This window comes from Oncorhynchus kisutch, linkage group LG23 (assembly GCF_002021735.2).
Source record: "Oncorhynchus kisutch isolate 150728-3 linkage group LG23, Okis_V2, whole genome shotgun sequence".
NCBI lineage: Eukaryota > Metazoa > Chordata > Actinopteri > Salmoniformes > Salmonidae > Oncorhynchus > Oncorhynchus kisutch.
The window spans coordinates 16,224,098-16,239,599 of record NC_034196.2 but is presented as its reverse complement, the minus strand read 5'-3'; the positions used below and the strand labels follow the sequence as shown (position 1 = coordinate 16,239,599).

The 15,502-nt window shown below is 44.7% G+C and overlaps 1 protein-coding gene across 11 annotated transcripts in view; it reads left to right on the top strand.

Moving 5' to 3' along the window:
- Positions 1 to 15,502, top strand: part of LOC109868347 (guanine nucleotide exchange factor VAV2-like) — a 245,009-nt gene that overhangs the window by 217,058 nt on the left and 12,449 nt on the right. For 7 of the 11 annotated variants that reach the window (XM_031802620.1, XM_031802619.1, XM_031802617.1 and 4 more), the window contains 6 exons: positions 1,070 to 1,169; positions 7,246 to 7,341; positions 13,767 to 13,835; positions 14,032 to 14,118; positions 14,970 to 15,058; positions 15,188 to 15,320. In XM_031802620.1, the coding sequence (XP_031658480.1) occupies positions 1,070 to 1,169; positions 7,246 to 7,341; positions 13,767 to 13,835; positions 14,032 to 14,118; positions 14,970 to 15,058; positions 15,188 to 15,320 (574 nt within the window). The remainder of the gene's footprint in view (positions 1 to 1,069; positions 1,170 to 7,245; positions 7,342 to 13,766; positions 13,836 to 14,031; positions 14,119 to 14,969; positions 15,059 to 15,187; positions 15,321 to 15,502) is intronic. The other 4 variants (XM_031802623.1, XM_031802621.1, XM_031802622.1 and 1 more) reach the window with 1 other exon arrangement.

Sequence of the window (15,502 nt, the reverse complement as noted above, 5' to 3'; positions counted from 1 at the left end):
AAGATAACTTTGAACTAGTTCCAAGATGAAGTGATCTGTGTCAGGGGCCCGTTGTGAATGTGCCCTTCATATCCTCACTGGCCCAAATTAATAGGCTTTCTGCCTGAGAACTCTTCAAAGCAATTTATTATAATCACTATCTTTCATTAGTGTACTGTGGGTTATACTATGATTATGACTTATTGGGTAGAGGCGTGTATTCTTCAAAAGATTGCCCTGGGTTTCGAGTTAATGTATTACTTATTAATACAATATATTCATATATACAGTAGTCATGCCCATATGAAATCTATTCATATGTTCCTTTTACATTGGCTTCCTATGGTGGCAAATGGGTCACCCACCAAACTGTTTAATACTGTTGTAATTATGTTTAATCTAAAGCTATTAGTATGGCTTACTCCTCCTTAGTGTCAAGTGCCCCATGGGTTATTTGGTACTGAACTGGTCCTAAGAGTCAACAGCATATTGCTATATGATGATCTGTGTACCCTTTGATATTGGGAACCCTTTGCAGGAACCCTATAATAGAATATACACTGAGTGTACAAAATATTAAGAACACCTTCTTAATATTGAGATGCACTCCCTTTTGCCCTCAGAACAGCCTCAATTCGTAAGGGCATGGTCTACAAAGTGTCGAAAGTGTTCCGTAGGGATGCGGGCCCGTGTTGACTCCAATGCTCTTGAAACACATGGGAAATTGTTGAGCGTCAAAAACCCAGCAGCGTTGCAGTTCTTTACACAAACCGGTGTGCCTGGCACCTACTACCATACCCGTTCAAAGGCACTTAAGTCTTCTGTCTTGTCCATTCACCCTCTGAATGGCACACATACGTAGTCCATGTCTCAATTGTCTTAAAGCTTAACAGTCCTTCTTTAACCTGTCTCCTCCCCTTCATCGACACTGATTGAAGTGGATTTAACAGGTGACATCAATAAGGGATCATAGCTTTCACCTGGATTCACCTGGTCAGTCTGTCATGGAAAGAGCAGTTGTTTCTAATGTTTTGTACACTCTGTAGTGTATGCTAGTAATAATACAGTGATGTAATGTGTTCATATACAGATTGTTGATCTACGGCCAGTACTGCAGCCACATGGAGAATGCCCAGAAGATACTGGATGAGCTCATCGCCACGCGGGAGGACGTTAAGATGAAAGTCGAGGTACAGTAACCACACAAACACACATATCCCTCCCCCTCCCTTACCACCCATCTGGCATCTGCTCAAAATTGGCGCAAAGTTGATTCACAACCAGCCATGGTGTTTTGAATCATGACATTTTACTATGATAGTTTGGCTTCCATCTAAAGCTACTGTACTGCAGTTGGACAAACAGCAATGGTCTGCAGTGAAAGATCTGGTAAACCTGGAATCCCCAGCTGGCCCAAATCGTGGTCCACTGCTGGCCAAGCCATGCTGCTGGGTTGACCCAGCTCTAGTACTGTAGTTTACAGTGCATTCCCTTTTCCACATGTTGTTACATTACAGCCTTATTCTAAAATGGATTCAATAAATGTTTTGCCTCATCAATCTAAAAGCTGCCGCTGTCATCCCCCTCTTCAAAGGGGGTGACACTCTAGACCCAAACTGTTATAGACCGATATCCATCCTGCCCTGCCTTTCTGAAGTCTTCGAAAGCCAAGTCAATAAACAGATCACTGACCATTTTGAATCCCACCGTACCTTCTCCGCTGTGCAATCCGGTTTCCGAGCTGGTCACGGGTGCACCACTGCCACGCTCAAGGTACTAAACGATATCATAACCGCCATCGATAAAAGACAGTACTGTGCAGCTGTCTTCATCGACCTGGCCAAGGCTTTCGACTCTGTCAATCATTGTATTCTTATTGGCAGACTCATTAGGCTTGGTTTCTCAAATGACTGCCTCGCCTGGTTCACCAACTACTTCTCAGACAGAGTTCAGTGTGTCAAATCGGAGGGCCTGTTGTCCGGACCTCTGGCAGTCTCTATGGGGGTACCACAGGGTTCAATTCTCGGGCAGACTATTTTCTCTGTATATATCAACGATGTCACTCTTGCTGCGGGTGATTCCCTGATCCACCTCTACGTAGACGACACCATTCTGTATACATCTGGCCCTTTCTTGGACACTGTGTTAACTAACCTCCAAACGAGCGTCAATGCCATACAACACTCCTCCCGTGGTCTCCAACTGCTCTTAAATGCTAGTAAAACCAAATGCATGCTTTTCAACCGTTCGCTACCTGCCCGCCCGACTAGCATCACTACTCTGGACGGTTCTAAGTTAGAATATGTGGACAAGTACAAATACAGTGCCTTGCGAAAGTATTCGGCCCCCTTGAACTTTGCGACCTTTTGCCACATTTCAGGCTTCAAACATAAAGATATAAAACTGTATTTTTTTGTGAAGAATCAACAACAAGTGGGACACAATCATGAAGTGGAACGACATTTATTGGATATTTCAAACTTTTTTAACAAATCAAAAACTGAAAAATTGGGCGTGCAAAATTATTCAGCCCCCTTAAGTTAATACTTTGTAGCGCCACCTTTTGCTGCGATTACAGCTGTAAGTCGCTTGGGGTATGTCTCTATCAGTTTTGCACATCGAGAGACTGACATTTTTTCCCATTCCTCCTTGCAAAACAGCTCGAGCTCAGTGAGGTTGGATGGAGAGCATTTGTGAACAGCAGTTTTCAGTTCTTTCCACAGGTTCTCGATTGGATTCAGGTCTGGACTTGGCCATTCTAACACCTGGATATGTTTATTTTTGAACCATTCCATTGTACATTTTGCTTTATGTTTTGGATCATTGTCTTGTTGGAAGACAAATCTCCGTCCCAGTCTCAGGTCTTTTGCAGACTCCATCAGGTTTTCTTCCAGAATGGTCCTGTATTTGGCTCCATCCATCTTCCCATCAATTTTAACCATCTTCCCTGTCCCTGCTGAAGAAAAGCAGGCCCAAACCATGATGCTGCCACCACCATGTTTGACAGTGGGGATGGTGTGTTCAGGGTGATGAGCTGTGTTGCTTTTACGCCAAACATAGCGTTTTGCATTGTTGCCAAAAAGTTCAATTTTGGTTTCATCTGACCAGAGCACCTTCTTCCACATGTTTGGTGTGTCTCCCAGGTGGCTTGTGGCAAACTTTAAACAACACTTTTTATGGATATCTTTAAGAAATGGCTTTCTTCTTGCCACTCTTCCATAAAGGCCAGATTTGTGCAATATACGACTGATTGTTGTCCTATGGACAGAGTCTCCCACCTCAGCTGTAGATCTCTGCAGTTCATCCAGAGTGATCATGGGCCTCTTGGCTGCATCTCTGATCAGTCTTCTCCTTGTATGAGCTGAAAGTTTAGAGGGACGGCCAGGTCTTGGTAGATTTGCAGTGGTCTGATACTCCTTCCATTTCAATATTATCGCTTGCACAGTGCTCCTTGGGATGTTTAAAGCTTGGGAAATCTTTTTGTATCCAAATCCGGCTTTAAACTTCTTCACAACAGTATCTCGGACCTGCCTGGTGTGTTCCTTGTTCTTCATGATGCTCTCTGCGCTTTTAACGGACCTCTGAGACTATCACAGTGCAGGTGCATTTATATGGAGACTTGATTACACACAGGTGGATTGTATTTATCATCATTAGTCATTTAGGTCAACATTGGATCATTCAGAGATCCTCACCGAACTTCTGGAGAGAGTTTGCTGCACTGAAAGTAAAGGGGCTGAATATTTTTGCACGCCCAATTTTTCAGTTTTTGATTTGTTAAAAAAGTTTGAAATATCCAATAAATGTCGTTCCACTTCATGATTGTGTCCCAGTTGTTGTTGATTCTTCAAAAAAATACAGTTTTATATGTTTATGTTTGAAGCCTGAAATGTGGCAAAAGGTCGCAAAGTTCAAGGGGGCCGAATACTTTCGCAAGGCACTGTACCTAGGTGTCTGGCTAGACTGTAAACTCTCATTCCAGACTCATATTAAACATCTCCAAATCAAAATAAAATATAGAATCGGCTTCCTATTTCGCAACAAAGCCTCCTTCTCTCACGCCGCCAAACATACCCTTGTAAAACTGACTATCTTACCGATCCTTGACTTCGGCGATGTCATTTACAAAATAGCTTACAATACTCTACGACTTTCCCGAAGCAGATCCTGTGTTTTGCCCACCACCCAGGACAATGGATCAGATCCCAGCCGGCGAACCAAAACAACGTCGCCGTAAAAGGGGCAGACACAGCGGTCTTCTGGTTAGGCTCCTGAGACGGGCACGTCACGTACCCGCTCCCGAGCATACTACTCGCCAATGTCCATTCTCTTGACAACAAGGTTGATGAAATGGGTAGCATTCCAGAGAGACTGTAACGTTCTTTGCTTCACGGAAACATGGCTCACTCGAGATACGCTATTGGAGTCGGTACAGCCAGCTGGTTTCTTCACGCATCGCGCCGACAGAAACAAGCATCTTTCTGGTAAGAAGAGGGGCGCGGGGGTATGCCTTATGATTAACGAGACGTGGTGTCATCATTACAACATACAGGAACTCAAGTACTTCTGTTCACCTGACTTAGAATTCCTCACAATCAAATGTCGACCGCATTATCTACCAAGAGAAATCTCTTCGATTATAATCACAGCCGCATATATTCCCCCCGAAGCAGATACATCGACGGCCCTGAATGAACTTTATTTGACTCTATGTAAACTGGAAACCACATATCCTCAGCCTGCATTCATTGTAGCTGGGGATTTTAACAAGGCTAATCTGAAAAGAAGACTCCCTAAATTCTATCAGCATATTGATTGTGCTACCATGGCTGGTAAAACCATGGATCATTGTTATTTTAACTTCCGCGACGCATATAAGGCCCTCCCCCGCCCTCCTTTTGGAAAAGCTGACCACGACTCCATTTTGTTGCTCCCAGCCTATAGACAGAGACTAAAACAGGAAGCTCCCGCGCTCACGTCTGTTCCACACTGGTCCGACCAATCTGATTCCATGCTTCAAGATTGCTTCGATCACATGGATTGGGATATGTTCCGCACTGCGTCGAACAACAACATTGACGAATACGCTGATTCAGTGTGTGAGTTTATTAGCAAGTGCATCAGCGATGTCGTACCCATAGCAACTATTAAAACATTCCCAAACCAGAAACCGTGGATTGATGGCAACATTCGCACAAAACTGAAAACTGAAAGCGCGAACCACTGCTTTTAACCAGGGCAAGGTGACCGGAAACATGACCGAATACAAACAGTGTAGCTATTTCCTCCACAAGGCAATCAAACAAGCTAAGCATCAGTATAGAGACAAAGTAGAGTCGCAATTCAATGGCTCAGACACAAGAGGTATGTGGCAGGGTCTACAGTCAATCACGGATTACAAAGAGAAAACCAGCCCCGTCGGGGAACAGGATGTCTTGCTCCCAGACAGACTAAACAACTTCTTTGCTCGCTTTGAGGACAATGCAGTGCCACTGACACCCGCTACCAAAACATGTGGACACTCCTTCACTGCAGCCAATGTGAGTAAAACATTTAAATGTGTTAACCCTCGCAAGGCTGCAGGCCCAGACAGCATCCCCAGTCACGTCCTCAGAGCATGCACAGACCAGCTGGCTGGTGTGTTTATGGACATATTCAAACAATCCTTATCCCAGTCTGCTGTTCCTACATCCTCCAAGAGGGCCACCATTGTTCCTGTTCCCAAGAAAGCTAAGGTAACTGAGCTAAATGACTACTGCCCCGTAGCACTCACTTCTGTCATCATGAAGTGCTTTGAGAGACTAGTCAAGGACCATATCACCTCCACCCTACCTGACACCCTAGACCCACTCCAATTACCGCCCCAATAGGTCCACAGACAATCGCAACCACACTGCACACTGCCCTAACCCATCTGGACAAGAGGAATACCTATGTGAGAATGCTGTTCATCGACTACAGCTCAGCATTTAACACCATAGTACCCTCCAAACCCTGGGTCGAGACCCCGCCCTGTGCAACCAGGTACTGGACTTCCTGAAGGACCGCCCCCAGGTGGTGAGGGTAGGTAACAACATCCCCACCCCGCTGATCCTCAACACTGGGGCCCCACAAGTGTGCGTTCTGAGCCCTCTCCTGTACTCCCTGTTCACCCACGACTGTGTGGCCATGCATGCCTCCAACTTAATCATCAAGTTGGAGGCGTCAAGTCAGACGACACTACAGTGGTAGGCTTGATTATCAACAACGACGAGATGGCCTACAGGGAGGAAGTGAGGGTCCTCGGAGTGTGGTGTCAGGAAAATAACCTCACACGCAATGTCAACAAAACAAAGGAGATGATTGTGGACTTCAGGAAACAGCAGAGGGATCACCCCCCTATCCACATTGACGGGACAGTAGTGGAGAGGGTAGTACGTTTTTTAAGTACCTCGGAGTACACATTACAGACAAACTGAATTGGTCCACCAACACAGATAGTGTGGTAAAGAAGGCACAGCAGTGCCTCTTCAACCTCAGGAGGCTGAAGAAATTTGGCTTGTCACCAAAAGCACTAACAAACTTTTACAGATGCACAACCGAGAGCATCCTGTCGGGCTGTATCACTGGTACGGCAACTGCTTCGCCCACAACCATAAGGCTCTCCAGAGGGTAGTGAGGTCTGCACAATGCATCACCGTGGGCAAACAAAACTTGTTAGGTTAGATTACTCGTTGGTTATTACTGCATTGTTGGAACTAGAAGCACAAGCATTTCGCTACACTCGCATTAACATCTGCTAGCCATGTATATGTGACAAATAAAATAAAATTTGTTTTGATTTGAATTGGATAAGGATCAGAGTCATCCATTCAAGAGAGAGAGAGAGACATCAGCATTCAGCATCTACTGGGTTACGATGGCTCATGGTCTGTCTCAATCCATTACAATGCAGCTGTATGGCTTGTTGTTTTTCTTAATAAAAAAGGAGATTGTTATGGCTATTATTCAGACAGAGGGACGAATGTGTTCTTTATTACTCATACAGTAAAGAAATATCCATATCAGTATAAATGTCCTGATGTAGATGTTCACTAAGGGGTAAGGACAGAAAGGGATACCTTTTAATACGCTGTTGATACTGTTGTTGGAAGGCACAACTGTAGCAAAGTGGTGTAGTGATAGTGTGAAATTACAGAATGTAATACAGTATCAGAATGTGTACACTTTGGCTGCTGTTGTAGTTATGAACTATGAAATGTATGATGTTTCTTGTTGTTGTTGTAGGAGTGCACTATGAAGGTGCAAGAGGGCAAGTTCAAGCTCCAGGACCTGCTGGTAGTGCCCATGCAGCGGGTTCTCAAGTACCACCTCCTACTTAAGGTAAGGTACATCGCAAACCTAAACGTCTTCTCACTGTCAACTGCGTATATTTTCAGCAAACTTAACATGTGTAAATATTTGTATGAACATAACAATATTCAACAACTGAGACATAAACTGAAGAAGTTCCACAGACATGTGGAAATTGAATAATGTGTACCTGAACAAAGGGGGGGTCAAAATCAAAAGTAACTGTCAGTATCTGGTGTGGCTGGTGTGGCCACCAGCTGCATTAAGTACTGTAGTGCATCTCCTCCTCGTGGACTACACCAGATTTGCCAGTTCTTGCTGTGAGATGTTACCCCACCAAGGCACCTGCAAGATCTAGACAATTTCTGGGGGGTATGGCCCTAGCCCTCACCCTCTGATCCAACAGGTCCCAGACGTGCTCAATGGGATTGAGATTCGGGCTCTTTGCTGCCAATGGCAGAACACTGACATTCCTGTTTTGCAGGAAATCACACACAGAACGAGCAGTATCCGCTACGGATCCGCAGTCAAACGACCACCCCTCATCACTGTCAAACGCTCCCTAAAACACTTCTGTGAGCAGGCCTTGCTAATCGACCTGGCCCGGGTATCCTGGAAGGACATTGACCTCATCCCGTCAGTTGAGGATGCCTGGTCATTCTTTAAAAGTAACTTCCTCACCATTTCAGATAAGCATGCTCCATTAAAAAAATGCAGAACTAAGAACAGATATTGCCCTTCGTTCTCTCCAGACCTGACTGCCCTCGACCAGCACAAAAACATCCTGTGGCGGACTGCAATAGCATCGAATAGTCCCCGCGATATGCAACTGTTCAGGGAAGTCAGGAACCAATACACGCAGTCAGTCAGGAAAGCAAAGGCCAGCTTCTTCAGACAGAAATTTGCATCCTGTAGCTCTAACTCCAAAAAGTTCTGGGACACTGTGAAGTCCATGGAGAACAAGAGCTCCTCCTCCCAGCTGCCCACTGCACTGAGGCTAGGTAACACGGTCACCACCGATAAATCCATGATTGGCCAACAGCTCCTCCCCACCCGCAGCTACTCGCCCAAGCCTCTCCAGGTTCTCCTTTACCCCGAATCCAGATAGCAGATGTTCTGAAAGAGCTGCAAAACCTGGACCCGTACAAATCAGCTGGGCATGACAATCTGGACCCTCTATTTCTGAAACTATCTGCCGCCATTGTCGCAACCCTTATTACCAGCCTGTTCAACCTCTCTTTCATATCGTCTGAGATCCCCAAGGATTGGAAAGCTGCCGCAGTCATCCCCCTCTTCAAAGGGGGAGACACCCTGGACCCAAACTGTTACAGACCTATATCCATCCTGCCCTGCCTATCTAAGGTCCTATCCAAGTCAACAAACAGGTCACTGACCATCTCGAATCCCACCGTACCTTCTCCGCTGTGCAATCTGGTTTCCGAGCCGGTCACGGGTGCACCTCAGCCACGCTCAAGGTACTAAATGATATCATAACCGCCATCGATAAAAGACAGTACTGTGCAGCCGTCTTCATCGACCTTGCCAAGGCTTTCGACTCTGTCAATCACCATATTCTTATCGGCAGACTCAGTAGCCTCGGTTTTTCTGATGACTGCCTTGCCTGGATCACCAACTACTTTGCAGAGTTCAGTTCAGTGTGTCGAATCAGAGGGCATGCTGTCCGGTCCTCTGGCAGTCTCTATGGGGGTGCCACAGGGTTCAATTCTCAGGCCGACTCTTTTCTCTGTATACATCAATGATGTTGCTCTTGCTGCGGGCGATTCCCTGATCCACCTCTACGCAGACGACACCATTCTGTATACTTCCGTCCCGTCCCTGGACACTGTGCTATCTAACCTCCAAACGAGTTTCAATGCCATACAACGCTCCTTCCGTGGCCTCCAACTGCTCTTAAACGCTAGTAAAACCAAATGCATGCTTTTCAACCGTTCGCTGCCTGCACCCGCACGCCCGACTAGCATCACCACCCTGGATGGTTCCGACCTTGAATATGTGGACATCTATAAGTACCTAGGTGTCTGGCTAGACTGCAAACTCTCCTTCCAGACTCATATCAAACATCTCCAATCTAAAATCAAATCCTTCACTCACGACGCCAAACTTACCCTTGTAAAACTGACTATCCTACCGATCCTCGACTTCGGCGATGTCATCTACAAAATAGCTTCCAACACTCTACTCAGCAAACTGGATGCAGTTTATCACAGTGCCATCCGTTTTGTTACTAAAGCACCTTATACCACCCACCACTGCGACCTGTATGCTCTAGTCGGCTGGCCCTCGCTACATATTCGTCGCCAGATCCACTGGCTCCAGGTCATCTACAAGTCCATGCTAGGTAAAGCTCCGCCTTATCTTAGTTCACTGGTCACGATGGCAACACCCACCCGTAGCAGGCTCTCCAGCAGGTGTATCTCACTGATCAACCCTAAAGCCAACACCTCATTTGGCTGCCTTTCGTTCCAGTTCTCTGCTGCCTGTGACTGGAACGAATTGCAAAAATCGCTGAAGTTGGAGACTTTTATCTCCCTCACAAACTTCAAACATCTGCTATCTGAGCAGCTTACTGATCGCTGCAGCTGTACATAGTCTATTGGTAAATAGCCCACCCAATTTTACCTACCTCTTCCCCATTCTGTTAATATTTATTTATTTTTCTGCTCTTTTGCACACCAATATCTCTACCGGTACATGACCATCTGATAATTTATCACTCCAGTGTTAATCTGCAAAATTGTAATTATTCGCCTACCTCCTCATGCCTTTTGCACACAATGTATATAGACTCTCTTTTTTTTCTACTGTGTTATTGACTTGTTAATTGTTTACTCCATGTGTAACTCTGTGTTGTCTGTTCACACTGCTATGCTTTATCTTGGCCAGGTCGCAGTTGCAAATGAGAACTTGTTCTCAACTAGCCTACCAAGTTTTGCAGCTTTTTGTTAAAAATCGCGCAACATTTCAACGTCCTGCTACTCATGCCAGGAATATAGTATATGCATATGATTAGTATGTGTGGATAGAAAACACTCTGAAGTTTCTAAAACTGGTTGAATCATGTCTGTGACTATAACAGAACGTGTGTAGGAGGCAAAATCCCAAATCCCAAAAACAAAAATATCCCTCCGCCAGTCTCTGTATTGTCTATGGCAAGGGAAAATAGATAGCGTCCAGTTTACAGTTCCTACAGCTTCCACACGATGTCGCCAGTCTTGGCAATTGGGTTGAAGTTTATCCTTGGTGAAATGAGAAAAAGGCACTTCCTGTCATCGAGTACACCGGAGGAAGTTATGAAAGGGAGAATATGGACCATGATTTCAAGACTTGCTGCTATTGAATACAGATCGCCCCGTGATCAATTTGATCGATTATTAATGTTTACTAATACCTACAGTTGGATTACAAAAGTAGTTTGAAGTGTTTTATCAAAGTTTATAGGCAACTTTTTTCATTTAAAAAAATGACGTTGCGTTTTGGAAAGCAGTTTTTTCCTGGATCAGACGGGCTTCATAAATGGACATTTTGGGTATACATGGACGGATTTAATCGAAAAAAAAGACCCAATTGTGATGTTTATGGGACATATAGGAGTGCCAACAAAGAAGCTCGTCAAAGGTAATGAATGTTTTATATTTTATTTCTGCGTTTTGTGTAGCGCGGGCTACTCTAGTTATTTTGTTTACGTCCCCTTTGGGTATTTCGGGGGTTGCATGCTATCAGATAATAGCTTCTCATGCTTTCGCGGAAAAGCATTTTAAAACTCTGACATGTTGGCTAGATTCACAACGAGTGTAGCTTTAATTGAGTACCCTGCATGTGTGTTTTAATGAAAGTTTGAGTTGTATCGAGTACTATTAGTTGTCACTCTGAATTTCCGCTGATGTTGATCCCTGTACAGGGACAGCAGCCATAAAAGGTGAAAAAAAAAAAAAAGTATGGCTGGTGGCATTGTCATGTTGGAGGGTCATGTCAGGAATAGCCTGCAGGAAGGGTACCACATGACGGAGGAGGATGTCTTCCCTGTAATGCACAGCGTTGAGATTGCCTGCAATGACAACAAGCTCAGTCCTATGATGCTGTGACACACCCTGCCCCAGACCATGACGGACCCTCCACCTCCAAATCGATCCCGCTCCAGAGTACAGGCCTCGGTGTAACGCTCATTCCTTCGACGATAAACACAAATCGGACCATCACCCCTGGTGAGACAGTGAAGAACACTTTTCGCCAGTCCTGTCTGGTCCAGTGACGGTGGGTTTGTGCCCATAGGCGACGTTGTTGCCGGTGATGTCTGGTGAGGACCTGCCTTACAACAGGCCTACAAGCCCTAAGTCCAGCCTCTCTCAGCCTGTTGCGAACAGTCTGAGCAATGATGGAGGGATTGTGCATTCCTGGTGTAACTCGGGCAGTTGTTGTTGCCATCCTGTATCTGTCCCGCAGGTGTGATGTTTGGATGTACCGATCCTGTGCAGGTGTTGTTACACGTGGTCTGCCACTGCGAGGACGTTCAGCTGTCCGTCCTGTCTCCCTGTAGTGCTGTTTAAGGCGTCTCACAGTACGGACATGGCAATTTATTGACCAGTCCTCATGCCTCCTTGAAGCATGCCTAAGGCATGTTCACACAGATGAGCAGTGACCCTGTGTATCTTTGTTTTGGTGTCAATAGAAATGCCTCTTAATTGCCTACTGTCTGTAAGCTGTTAGTGTCTTAATGACCGCTCCACAGGTGCATGTTCATTAAATGTTTATGGTTCATGAACAAGCATGGGAAACCGTGTTTAAACCCCTTACAATGAAGATCTGTGAAGTTATTTTGATTTTTACGAATTATGTTTGAAAGACAGGGTCCTGAAAAAGGTAAAACAATTTTTTGCTGGTTTACATTACAACTTAATGCCAGCCAGACATTTTTCAAGACAATATGAACATCATGAGATTTTCTTAGTATAGCTGTTGAATATTCTAGGTGTTTTTCTTGGTGTAGCTGTTGAATATGCTAGGTGTTTTTCTTGGTATAGCTGTTGAATATGCTAGGTGTTTTTCTTGGTGTAGCTGTTGAATATGCTAGGTATTTTTCTTGGTATAGCTGTTGAATATTCTAGGTGTTTTTCTTGGTATAGCTGTTGAATATGCTAGGTATTTTTCTTGGTGTAGCTGTTGAATATGACAGGTATTTTTCTTGGTATAGCTGTTGAATATGCTAGGTGTTTTAAGGATCAATCTCACTCGAGTGCCCACTCAGTACACATCTTGGTGTCCCTCTGTTTCCCCCTCATCCCATTCCTCTACAAGGCCCTGTGTCTCTGGGTCTCTATGCCCACCCACATGGATTAAACATGCAGACTGTGTGGCCAGTACGCACAGAGACCCAACGGAGCCTTCTTCCAGGAACCCATAGTAGTCATGTTAGTAAAAACAAGCTGGTCAGGCTGTCTGATTCAAAACACAATGAATTAACTAGCCAGCTCAATAATGAATGAGGTGGGTTTAGTCGGTGACATGGGTATGGAGATAGTAGGGGTGAGCAGAGTTCATGGCAGGTGATGATGGGTGGACTGCAGTGAGTGGTTTTTCAACTCAGACTGGACTGACTGACTGACTGGCTGAATGGCCTGCAGGACTTCAAGAGAAGAGAAACTGTGTTCAAATCAGCCATGCTGTAATCGTATTACATGCAGCCCATTTCACTGCTTCCCATAGCTTTGTGGGAAAGGATTAATATGCTGTGGCCTCAGGGCATTCAACTGATAGTGTGTGTGTGTGTGTGTGTGTGTGTGTGTGTGTGTGTGTGTGTGTGTGTGTGTGTGTGTGTGTGTGTAAGCCTTAGCATCTTTCCTTCATGACCTGGGTGTTGCAGATTCCACTGTGATGAAGACATATCTGGTCTTTGTCAGAATTACACGGTACACAGCTCATAATATACTGTATACTGTAGCAAATCATTCTGTTTTCAATGAAGCAGCCAGCAGGCCTCAACTCACCAACAGACTCATCTTACACCATCACTCTCATATTATCTCCCCACGCTCCTATAAACTGCTGAAGCATGAAGTCGAGCTGAATGTGTCAGTTGTAAGATCACATGCTGTGTATGTACATATGTTCCACTCGTGCTGTGCCTCTGAGAGGCAGAGAGAATAGATGTGTACTGGCCTAAAATAACCCTCATTGTTTGCAGCAGCATTCATATTTTTTTGAAAAACGCACAGATTTTCTCATAAAGTATTCACTGTATTTATGCAGTAAAACACATTTTGAGGTGGCGATGTTAAGTGAGAGTTCATACATGTTACATGAGTGTAAATTACAGGGAGTTGATCTGTTTCTCTCCGCGGTGTGTGGCTGTCATACTGAGTTATGTCAATGTTTTGTGGAGTGTGTGGTGTATTTTGGTATAGTGTGCTCCACTGATGAAATGTAACATTCTCTTACAGGAGCTGGTGAGTCATTCAACTGACCGACCTGAGAGACAGCAGCTCAAGGAGGCGTTGGAGGCCATGCAGGTGTGTGTGTGTGTGTGTGTGCACGTTTGTGACGTTATTCCGGATATGATCATTGATGACATTTTTCTATTCATTCAGAAGAGTGCTTGGGAGCATTGGGAAAAAGGTTAATATTGTAGCTCTAACCAAGATATAATAGAGTTTGTTCAGATGTACTGGTGTACTGGTGTAAAACAATGCATCTCTGTCTCTGAAGGACCTGGCTATGTACATCAATGAAGTGAAGAGAGACAATGAAACCTTGAAGAAGATTAGTGAATTCCAGAACTCCATCGAAAACCTTGTAAGTAACTCTGATTGCTGTAAATTACAGTACTTTTCTACAATCAAGCACTGATGTTTCATCGATAAGGAATTTTGAACCCTTTTGAGATTTATTGAGCATCAATTGCCCATCCCTCTTGCCCCAACACATTGCTCAACATCTCTCGGTGGACAGCCTGGAACATTTCTTACCTTTCTCTCTCTCTCTCTCTCTCTCTCTCTCTCTCTCTCTTTCTCCTCTCTCTGCTTACCTCATCCCTCGCTTTACCTTTCCCACTCATCTGCAATTATCATGTCTCTAATAAATCATTTATTCTCCCAGAGCGTGAGCAGACAGGCTTTTTAAGTCTCCACGAATCCCAAACTAAAGTGTGTCGTACAAGGCAGTGTTAAGTCTAACAGCAGCTGGCTTTTAATGGCCTTAATATGTGTTTTAAGTGAAGCCTTAGGGATAGAGAGCCACAGGCTGCTACTTCAGATATGTCTATACGTCTGTATGCCCATTGTATCCCGGACAAGATATAACTGTCAGATCTAATGACACATTCTGAAGGGGGTCATACGGTCAGAGGTGGAATACTCATGAATGTCAATGTTATGATAGCAGAATTAAATGACACTCTCATTTCCCATTTGGACATCTTGATGTTTAATATATCATAAGTCAGTTCAACGCCTTGGGCGATGGGAAACTTAATTCAATGAGATTGAACCAGGTTAGATGAATAATTAATAACATTGAGTAAAGTACACAACAGTGTGCTGCTCTCTCATCTATACCTACTGTTTATACTACCACTCTTATTAACCACTGGGGAAACCCGAGATGTACAGCATCAGATTAACTCTGGCATGTGTATGTGGCCTAAGCAGCAGGTCAAACTGGAGGAGTATGGCAGGCCAAAGATAGATGGAGAGCTCAAGGTGTCCTCCATAGTCAACCGGACAAAGCAGGACCGGTGAGTAGTCAAGCCTCGCTATGAAAGCCAGACTTACTGAATGTGTGGTACAGAGGGAATGTGGTAATGAGGTCATAAACAAACACGTGTTCAGCGCTCTAACAGGTGTTTTACGCTTCGTTTCCCAAGGTACATATTCCTGTTTGATAAAGTGGTCATAGTGTGCAAGCGGAAAGGCTACTGCTATGAACTGAAGGAGATCATTGAGCTGCAGTCGTACAAAATGTCTGACGACCCCATGAACAACAGGGACATGAAGAAGGTAGGCAGCAGCGTTGAGCACTTTAAAACGAGGGACGCACAATTTCCCTCAACAGCCTGCTGAAGGGACACGCTCAGCCCAGGTTCTGCAATATTTTAGCAAAGATTACAAATGGTGTCCTTGAGGTAGAATTGCGGTGACGGTAATTTCAGATAAGCGAGCTCATGTGTAATGCATTAAAG